The sequence below is a fragment of the Belonocnema kinseyi genome, chromosome 5, assembly GCF_010883055.1.
Source record: "Belonocnema kinseyi isolate 2016_QV_RU_SX_M_011 chromosome 5, B_treatae_v1, whole genome shotgun sequence".
Taxonomy (NCBI): Eukaryota; Metazoa; Arthropoda; class Insecta; order Hymenoptera; family Cynipidae; genus Belonocnema; species Belonocnema kinseyi.
Window position 1 is genome coordinate 12,202,481 of NC_046661.1, and position 11,012 is coordinate 12,213,492.

General features: G+C 38.0%; 2 protein-coding genes across 2 annotated transcripts; both read left to right on the top strand.

The window, feature by feature from the left end:
- Positions 1 to 4,218: 4,218 nt before the first annotated feature.
- On the top strand, positions 4,219 to 4,590 carry LOC117173537. Its single transcript, XM_033362176.1, has one exon. It carries the CDS (start codon positions 4,219 to 4,221, stop codon positions 4,588 to 4,590), a length of 372 nt encoding a protein of 123 aa, XP_033218067.1.
- A 3,160-nt stretch (positions 4,591 to 7,750) lies between these two features.
- Positions 7,751 to 8,311, top strand: LOC117173538. The gene has a single exon (XM_033362177.1). The coding sequence runs from the start codon at positions 7,751 to 7,753 to the stop codon at positions 8,309 to 8,311; it is 561 nt and encodes a 186-aa protein (XP_033218068.1).
- Positions 8,312 to 11,012: the final 2,701 nt, after the last annotated feature.

Consider the following 11,012-nt stretch of genomic DNA (forward strand, 5'->3'; position numbering starts at 1 on the left):
ACGATTGTACCCGGAATATTCTGTTAAACTAATCGTCCTTATCATCGGCGCTCTTGGAGGTGCCAAGCTTTCACTTTCTAATGGCCTAAAAAGCATCCCTGCATGTCAACAATATGCTAAAATACTTGCGGGAAAAATGCAGAAGGCGGTAGTCCTTGGGTTGCTCCGTGTTCTTAGGGTGCACGAGGCTTTTGCTGGATCGTCCTATTGATTCCTTGACAGACTGTAACCATTTATCTCACGGTCGTGAGACGTGGTTGTGGCTGAAATTTTATCGTGATTTCGCTGGGAGCGGGTGCAATTTTCCAGATTAGCACCCGCTCCCGGCGAAATCCTGCGGTTGTCCTTATGACAAATTTTTAATTATATGTATATATTCTTTTTAATTTAAACTTTCATTTTTTTAAATTTAATTTAATTATAATGTTTTAAAGTAATTCCCGAAAATGTGATTTTTAGTGAAATCAGTTGATAATTAATCAATCAGTTCATAAAATAAGAAGCATTAAACAGTTACACGGAAAAAAATAAGTGTATTAAAATTTCCTGAATTATTTTTATAGTCAGGAATGAGAGCGAATCTTGAACAAATGTCATAGATTTTGTATACATTTCAGGAGTTAATGTGAAACGAATGTGACCGTCCGCGAAGAAAGGGACCTTACACGCCAAAGCTGAATTTTACAGTACGGGCGATCGTAGCCGAGTCCGCAAGCAGACATTTGAGTAGTGGGGGAGGTGTCAACGAAAAGCACCACCACCACTTACCACTACATCTTTAGGCGCGAGCTAGTGAAGCTCACAGACACGGCGCATAACAGCTGTAGTGGTAAGTAGTGGAGCTGGATTTCATAAGCCTCTCGTTCGGTCTCCGACTACGTTTATCATGCCTGTGTTTTGCAGCTTAATAACAAAAAAAGTAATCAACTTAAAAAAATTTCTGATTTTTGCAAATGAAAGAGCAACTCAACAACTATCGATTGGTGTAAAAAGCTAAAAATCGATTTTTGGCGCGTAAGGTCCCTTTCTTCGTGGGCGGTCACAAATGTATAATACCTCTACGAGAGTTCTGTTAACTTCATATTGAACTCCGATTTAAAAATGATAATAAAATATATAGAGAATTTCATGAAAAAACGTTGAAAACTTTCGTAGAAATCACATCTGAGGTATTGAGAGTTCGTGATCAGAGCATTATAAGGTCTAGATCCCTAAATTCTGTTAAATGTATAGAAAAAGTCATGAAAACATGTTGAAAAATTTCATAGAAAATCGATTCGACGTGTTGAGTGTTTGTGACGTCCTTCAATGTAATATCTATAGACCTGAGATCTATACACGAAGGAATAATAAGGAGACCTAACTCCGTTTCCACACTTGGCAATAGAAACATTACCGTAAGTCGTATACACATTACAGGAAGATCTTACATTTCCATGCGCAGGTGCGCAATTGTCCTCTTTCTATAGATGGAAAACTGTGCGAGTGAGAAAATTTGTTAAATTGACGTAAGTTAGAGAGGTTCTGTCTAATATATTATATTGTTTTACATAACTGTCATTTAATTTTAATAGAAATGATTTAGAAATTTAACCTTTACTCACTACCTGAGTTCCTGCGGAGAACTTCTGAGAGCTTCTCAGAGCCTTGAGAATCTTTAGCATATACTCTGAGATTTCTATCGTAGGGCGCTTCATTATAATATCACATTATTTGCAATTATCCGTGCTGATTAAATTGTATACATGCTTATAAATGCGTAATTTACCAATTTCTTGAATGAGTCACCTCATAATAACTTTTTTTTATTTCTTCGTGCATGGACAATAGATATAAGGAGACCAATCTGTAATCCTTGGACTTCACTAAAAACGGTCACATTTCTGTTGCCAGAAGTATGCACACACATGCGTGAAATCACAATTACGTATGTTTATGAAATATCAAATTACTTTTACTAACACTATGCGTGCGACAGATATTCGACGCGTTCGTAACAAAACCAATAAACATATAACGTACACCACTCTGAAAGTTTTGTGAACTATACACTGGAAACCACACTTATTGGAACCTTTTGCTTTTATACAGCGATTTGTAATTATAACATCCTTGCCTTTATTCTCAAACTATTAATTTTTCAATCATTATTTATTTATATTAGACTCGCGTTCCCATCGGTGACCATACTTTTTTTTAAGTGCGGTTGGCACGCCACGCTTGGGAAGTTTTGAACTATACGCGAGTGTGATTTTGCACATGATTGTGTGCGCACTTCTAGCAACAGAAAAGTGTTCGTTTTCAGTTCCACTAGTTTGGTCTCCTTATGTCTATTCTCCATGCCTTCGTGGTTTTATAAAATGTAGCTGCAAGTTCCTACTGTGTGAAGGTAGCGAAATTCCCCGCGGCCCCCGCCACCCGCCCAAGGGGTGGAAAGTATTTCAACTCAGTACTCTCACATATGGTCTGACTTGTGCCCCATTTTTGGCTCTTCGCACCGTTCCGCAGCTTGTTCTTGATGAAGGGAATCGAGTTCCCTTGGCTTCTGATGTGATAAAAATGGCATCTCTATCGATGATGAATGTTGTGAATTGGACATTAGTTCACTGTTTTATGAATGTTTTAATTTGTGTTATCATTTTTTATTTTGTTAGCGTTCTTCGTTACATTTATATTTCTTGGACTGGTCCTTATATTTGATTTTCGTATTGAGTAATGTCTATATTTCTGTCTAAGCCGGTCTTATCGTTTTCGTGCTCTCCTCTTACAAATAGTCTTGTTGCTCGGTTTCCCAATTTTCTTTTCTCGCCTCGTCAGTCCGCGTTCGCCAAGCAACAAGTTCTGTTGATTTTATACAGTTTTAATCTACTTATAATAAACACCGCGCTTTTACGGCGTTATTTTTATTAATTCAAGTTCTGTGGTTCTAATTGACTTGACCTAAACACGCATGTCTCCCTACCAGAATTGATCAGTCGTGACAACCCTGGCGGACCAAGGGAACCGAATGAAGCCTCTACAAAGTACCCGTAAAGACCCCATTGGGTCCCCATTCGGTTCCTTTTTAAAAAAGTTAAAAAAACAGCAAAATCATCTTTAAAATTTTTGAAATTCGGATTCTACGTTAAAATTCCCTATAGAAGGTCACGGAATAATCGTATTTGTTTTTTTTTTTGCAACGGTAAAAACATAAAAAAATATAAGACGTATTACACCTGTTGACTGCTACACTTTAAACGCATCATCTGCAAGTAGCAGTCAATAGGCGTTATAGATCTTATATACTTTTTAAACTTTTTACCGCTGCATAAAAAAGTATTGCGATTACTCCATAAGTTTACAATAGAAAATTTTACGTAGAATCCAAATTTCAACAGGTTGAAAGTTGATTTTGCTGTTTTTTTGTTGAGTTTTTTAAAAAGGAACCGAATGGGGACCCAATGGGGTCTTTACGGGTACTTTGTAGAGGCTTCATTCGGTTCCTTCGGTCCGCCAGGGAATGTTTTTTTAGTGTTCAAAACATTGGTCCTGCCGAGTCAGATTTTCTGATTCATTGATTCTGTTCTTGTGCGAGGACCATTCGCACAAATTCTGGTGCAGTTTCTTAGAGTCAAACTAAATTTAGTATCTTGTGACTTTTTGACTGAATGTGCAGTGTGCAGCGTCAGTGCATTGTGACTTAAAGATTATCTTAAATGTGAACGTTTTGTGACAGTTATTAGTGAGATGCTTTCATAACATTTTTTAATTTATGATAAAGCATAAATGAGTGTCTGTGTCTAAGAAAATATTAAATTGGATGCATTTTTTCGATTAATTCAACCTTTAATTATCATCGATTCGAAATGAGATAATGAAGATTATTTTGAGAGTGTAATTTAAATTGATTTTACGAATATATCTCAAACTTTTAGACTTTATTTAATTTCTTAGTGATTTCTTCGTCTTTCTATGCAGTGCAAGAAATTCCAAGAATTAATGATTGGAAATGACTTTAAACATTAATTCAACGAACTTGGAATTTTTGAACTTGTTGATAATTTCAGTGAGAATCATAATTTTTTTATTGGCGAGTTGCTTTTTTTATGATACATTCAGTTTTAAATCAATTTATTTTTTAAAGATTGTATTCGCGATCAGAATGCCACGAACATTTATTTTACAAGCAAGTTTTATGCAATTACTGAAGAAGCATATCTATTCGCGAAGGGAGTCTTTATGGACGAACTGGAAAAACTCTCAAATAACCTTGCTTCTACGTCCATGAATGATAAAGCTCCAAAAATTGCTGGATTATCGTATCTATCAATGCCGAAGATTGAATTGCCTACATTTTTTGGGAATTACACGAAGTGGGAAAATTACAAAGATTTGTGCACATCTTTGGTTCATTCAAATCCTGGAGTCTCGTCAGTGGAGAAGCGTCGTCACTTAAAATCCAGTTTTATAGGTGAAGCGGCTCAACTTCTTCATCGAATTCCGATCACTCAAGGCAATTATCAGCGTTGCTGGGACCTACTTTCGGAGCGCTTTGAGAATAAAAGAGTTCTTATCAACTCTCATTTGGCTGAGCTTTTTCAATTCAGCTAATGAAAGCTGAGTCTTCGAGTGCTCTGAAGGAGGTATATAATGCAACGGTTGATAACATTAAAGCTTTATCTGCCTTGGAAGAACCGGTGGACAAATGGTCATCATGGCTGGCATATATTACTGTAGAGAAATTAGATCGTCAGTCTCGTCGTGATTGGGAAACTTCTCTTGGAAATTCCACGAATCCTCCAATGTTTGACCAATTGAAAACCTTCTTGCAAACCAGGATTCGAACCTTGGAAGTTTTAGATTCAACTGCAAATCCGACTAATCAGTCTTCATCTCCACAATCTTCCAAATCTCAGTTTCAAAAGAAAAGGTTTGGAAAGTTCACGAAATCCTCGAGTTCTACAACAGCCAACGTCAACGCAATTTCAGAGCAGCCAATGCGAAGCATCATACGGTACTCATGACCCATCTTCAAGCTCAGGACAATCTTCTCCGATGATATCAAATACATGTTTAACGCCTTATTAAGCACAATCTACTCATGCGGTTTCGATAATGCAGATTTCTCAGAAGAAATCACCGTTAGTTCTCCTGACAACAGCAATGGTCCATGTGACCACATCATGTGGCCATACAAAGTGTGTTCGAGCATTTATCAATCAAGGCTCAGAGGTGTCCATAATCTCCGAGTCCCTTGCTCAAAGTCTCCAACTCCCTCGTACCAGAGCACCTGTTGTTCTCCTAGGAGTGGAGGAAAGTAAGTCGGGAACGTCTCGTGGATCAGTTAACGTTGTTGTTTCACCAAGTTTTGATTCGGGCTTTAAACTTCAACTCTGGGCTCTTGTGCTTCCAAAGTTGATTTCTAAACGCCCAGAGCATCAGATTGGTCTTGAGGAATGGCCTCATCTCACTGGTCTATAATTAGCAGATCCGAACTTCAGTGGAAGTGCTCCGATTGATTTAATTTTAGGTGTGGATCTCTATGCAATTTTAATTAAACAAGGTCTTCGAAAGGGTCCCCCGTGCAGTCCTGTAGCTCAACATTCCGTATTCAGGTAGATTCTCTGTGGACCTACAAGCAATAATTCACCGTTGGATTCATCTACAGTGAATATGTTTAATTCTTCCAAGAGTAAAGAACTTTTTTTTGACATTAAAAATTTTGGGAGGATTCGGAAGTCGTGCCTCCTAAACCTTTTCGGACAGCTGAAGAAGAGTGTGAAAAACTTTTCCAAAAGACTCACTTCAGGACTAAAGATGGGAGATACGTCATGCATCTGTCCATCAAGCTTGACGTCACGTCATTAGGAGATTCCTATTCTGCAGCTCTTCGCATGTTACTTCATATGGAACAGAGGTTCAAACGAGATGTTCATCTCCAAGAAGCGTATGCCAAATTCATGGAAGAATACCATCAATTTCAGCATATGAAGTCCGTCAACATCTCTGCAGATCCAAGGAGTATCTCGCTGTCATTTTTTCTTCCGCATCGTGAAGTTTGGCGTGAATCTAGTTTCCACCACGAAACTACGAGTAGTTTTTACTGGTTCTCGACGATCAAGTCGAGTCGTTTCATTGAACGAGTGTCTTTATGCAGGGCCAAAATTACAATTAAATAATTCAGATGTCTTGCTGCAGTGGCGTCTTCACTTCATTGTCTTTTCTGTAGATGTCAAAAAAATGTATCGACAGATCATTGTCCACCAAGATGATCAGGATCTCCAACTTATTCTGTGGCGAGAAAGTCAAAATGAGCCCGTCCAAGTATTTCGACTCAGTACTCTCACATATGGTCTGCCTTGTGCCCTATTTCTAGCTCTTTGCACAGTTTATCAGCTTGGTCTTGATGAAGGGCATCGATTTCCCTTACCTGCTGAAGTGATAAAAAAATAGCATTTATGTTGATAATGTCTTATCAGGAGCGGATAATTTGGAAGAAGCTATTGAATTACACAACCAACTACGTGGTCTCTTCACGGCGAGCGGCTTGCCGCTCAAAAAGTTGAATTCAATCAGCTATAAGCTAATGCAGCGCATTCCGGAGGATCTGAATGCGTTATATCCAAATATAGCATGGCAGTCAGAAACATCGGTTTCGAGGCTTGTGTTAACTCGGAAACCCTGTACCGATTGTTTTATTTTCCAAGTGGATCTTAGGCCTATTAAAGATGTCATCACAAAGCGCCTCGTCGTCAATTATTTGATCCTCTAGGATGGTTGGCACCTGTTGTCATCGTCGCAAAGATCTTTATCCAGGAACTCTGGAAGCCTTATGTATCCTGGGATGATCCTTTGCTTGAAGGAACTCTTCATCGCTGGATAAAATATTATGATCTTCCTCGTGTTTCCGCAGTCAGGATACCCCGGTGGATAGGATTTCGTTCGTTGATGCATTTTGATGCTGCTCTACATTTGTGGTCTGATTCTATGAACACACTTCATTGGATTTCATCTGTTTCTATACGATAGATGACATACGTCGCGAATCAGGTCTCGGCGATTCAAACGATCGTTCCTTCAGCAATTTGGCATCATGTTCCGGGTACAGATAATCCAGTTGACTGTACTTCTCGCGGGTTGCCAGCTTGCGAACTTTCGCAGTTTTCACTCTGATGTAATGGTCCTCCGTGGTTTAAAAGACAAGAAGAGTGACCTTCATCTCTGCTTGGTCCTCCAGAGAACATAGTGGCCAAAGAAGAACGTCGAGTTACTGTCAACGTAGCAGTTAGTGTGAATGAACCGTGTGATCTTCTGAATCGTTATTCATCTTGAAACAAATTACTACGAGTCACTGCATGGTGTCTTCGTTTTCGAGATGCTTTGAAGTGTCGTTCTATTATCGTTTCTCAGATTTTAGTTGCATCAGATCTTCGAACAGCTCGTTTATTCTGGATTCAGAAAGAACAAAATCGCTAATTTTTTAAATGAAATCATCGCTCTAAAAAATAAAATGCAGATTTCTAAGAATAGTACTCTAATAAAGTTGACTCCATTTTTTAATTGTCGGCTACTCCGTGTCGGAGGTCGCTTAAAGCACTCTCTTCTATGTTATGATGAGAAGCATCCACTGATTCTACCTCCTGATTCTATTCTCACAACTCTTATCATCCGCGACTGTCACCTTCGCTGTCTTCATGGGCGTGTCCAACTTACCCTTGGAACGTTACGACAATCTTATTAGATTCTTCGAGGTCGCAATTTGGTACAATGAATGATTAATCGGTGCATTTCATGCGTCAGAATCAGAGGTAATACTCAGCAACAGCTGATAAGTGACCTCTGTTCCATTCGCATTACTCAACCTGAACGAGCATTCATAAACACTTGGGTACACTATGATGGCCCCATCAATGTTTGCACCTCCAAAGGACGAGATCACCATTCCCACAAAGCCTGGATTTGTATTTTCGTCTGTTGTGCCTCCCGCTCAGTTCATCTCGAGTTGGTTTCTGATTACACTGCAGAAGCCTTCATAGCTGCTTATATTCGCTTTATTTCTCGTCATAGTCTTTGTCGAACGTTGTCTACTGACAAGGGTACGAATTTTGTGGGAGCAGATCGTCAACTACAGGAAATGTTGTCTGAGGCATCAGCAGAGTTTACTTTGGTCGCTACATACCTTGCTTCGCATGGTACACAGTGGAAATTTAACCCTCCTGAAGCACCTTACTTCGGAGGTTTATGGGAAGCTGCAGTTAAGTCGACAAAATTCCATCTTCGTCGAGTCTTTGGAGACTCTACATTGACGTTTGAAGAAATGATGACTCTTTAAACACAAATTGAGGCCTTCCTCAATTCTCGGCCTCTCAGAGCTCAGTCAGATGATCCAACAGACATTTCTGCCCTCACACCAGGACATTTTCTCATTGGAGGTCAACTGAATGCAGTTCTTGAACCATCTCTTGCAGACGTTCTTCCAAATCGATTGATTCGCTGTCAGTTGATCCAGCAAATGCTTGTTCATTTTTGGAAGCGCTGGTCAGCTGAGTATTTGAAAGAACTTCAACCTCGATCCAAGTGAACTACTTTATCGCCATCCATACAGATTGGAGATTTAGTCCTCATTCGACATGCGAACCTTCCACCTACTTAATGGCCTATGGGTCGGGTTCTACAGCTTCATCCTGGCACGGATGGCCTAGTTCGGGTTGTCACTCTTAAGACAAAGACTAGCACACTCGATCGGCCAATCGTTAAAATGTGCCTTTTACCATGTCCATCTTAAGTGCAGTGATTGTGAGCCTATTTCGTCGGGGACGAAAGCGGATGGAATGTTGTGAATTGGACATTAGTTCACTGTCTTATCGTTTTCGTGCTCTCCTTTTCTTACAAACAGTCTTGTTGCTCGGTTTCCCAATTTTTTATTCTCGCCTCATCAGTCCGCGTTCGCCAAGTAACAAGTTCTGTTGATGCTATACAGTTTTAATTTACTTATAATAAAGACCGCGCTTTTACGGCGTTATCATTATTAATTAAAGTGCGGTGGTTCTAATTGACTTGACCTAAACACGCATGTCTCCTTACCAGAATTGATCAGTCGTGACAATGTTTAGTCGTTATTTTATTGTTCAAAACAGTATATATATATAATGTAAAGCTAATTAAACAGAGTAATTTCTGCGCAATCAGAGTAATCTCAGAGAAATCACCGAGAGGTTAGGAAATCGCAGGGTTCGAGAAGCTAGATTTTAATGTGAATAAAATTGTATTAAACAATTGCACTTGTACATTAGGTTAAATGAATAATGTAACATTAAAGTAAATTTAGTTAAACTTTACATCCTAAGGAATTAAGAATTGATTTCTATACATAAAACTAGTGCTAAAATTGTTTTTTTTTTATATTTTGAGCACGATTTTAGTTTATTTTCCAAACTTAAAACTTGAAATCAATTCAACTTGTTTCATGTCATATTTTATTTAATCAACTAAAAAAATACAGAATTAAGAATTCAACTTTTAAATTTGTTTTCAATATAAACCTTCTTGTATATGTAATTTGATATACTGTGATACAACTTTTATCTACTTGTCTTAAATTGAAGAACGAGAAAATTAATCAAGAGTTTTTCACAGGGCAAATTATGGCAGATATAGAGGAAGAGGTAAGTAAGTTTGAAAATATGTTACAAACTCAGTGTATTTGCAATTGAAGAGGTATAGCAGTAAAATCATTATTTTTTATAGCTTTGGCTAATTTTTTCGAATTTTTTTCCAGAATAAAACAGATGAAACGACATAATGAATTGTATACAAATGTCACAAATATTAAGAATATTTAATTATGATATATTATCTCGCATTCAGATTTTCAAATCAATTTTGATAGCCCACAATGAAGCGCAAGCCGTAAAGAATTTTACGCAAGAAGACGAAGAGGCTATCCAGAATAATTTCATCATACAGTTGAACACTTGTAATCCTCCTATCGTAGACAGGGTTGTGTAGTGATGTATCACACGATGTTTCTGACGTATTATACGTAAAAAATGTATAATACGTAAAAACCTGTAAAACGTAAAAAATGCAATAAGGGCGGTGGACTCGGATAAAGCATAATATAACCTCACTTTTTTTAATTATGCTTATGTATACCGACTTACATTGTTGTTGTTTATCAGAACTTCATTTGACATCAAAATATCAACAAAAATATCAAAACTGACACCAATCATTTTAGAAGTATTATTTTGCATACTTTCATCTAATTGCATCAGGTTTTCTTCTAATGCGTTCATAATTATTACACACTTTTTTTTTAAAGAAGTTTTAAAATCAGCGAAAATCCTGGAATGATTTGTTTGTTTCTTTTTAAGATATTTGCAGTTCGGAAGGTTTGGAAATGTACCTATGGTTTCTTAACCTATCTTTAGCTGTATTCGATAATACAAGTTGCATCCCTGACAAAACGCAACATTTTTAGCATTTTTTTTAAAGGATAATTCGTTCCAACATGGATTGCTCGGTCTGCCGCCTCTATTCATTGTCGAACTTGTAGAATAATAAAATTTTAAAATAATCAGTAATAGCTTCTCTAACTTCAAATCCATCAGCATTTCCGAAGCCCCCACAAGCCCTTAATGGAATCAGATTTTCAGTCGGTTTTGTTTCGGAATTTTAAACTTGGAAAAAACATGCATTGTTATCTTCGAGAAATGCATCTCTGAGCATGTTGTGAAGACAGCAAGAAGTCATAATCAAGTTGTTGGTTACAGCCGGCTGTACAGCAATTGGGGTGTAAAATATTCGAAAGACCTGGCTCAATAAAGTAAAAGAATTTTCCGAAACCCTTCTCGCACGCGAAAGTCTGTAATTAAAAATACCCTTTTTGATATCCGAGCGAGCAGCAGTCGATACAAAGGGCTTCATCTGGTGTGTTCCCAATTTACAAGTAGCATTCCCCGTAATTACATAAGGAAGCCATACACCTTCTATCAGTTGGATAGAACCCGTAAGAATCTTCAATCCCGCGA

Bases quoted from the DNA above. Each gene is read 5' to 3' on its own strand.
- LOC117173537 (XM_033362176.1), top strand. From the start codon at position 4,219: ATGGACGAACTGGAAAAACTCTCAAATAACCTTGCTTCTACGTCCATG.
- LOC117173538 (XM_033362177.1), top strand. From the start codon at position 7,751: ATGATTAATCGGTGCATTTCATGCGTCAGAATCAGAGGTAATACTCAG.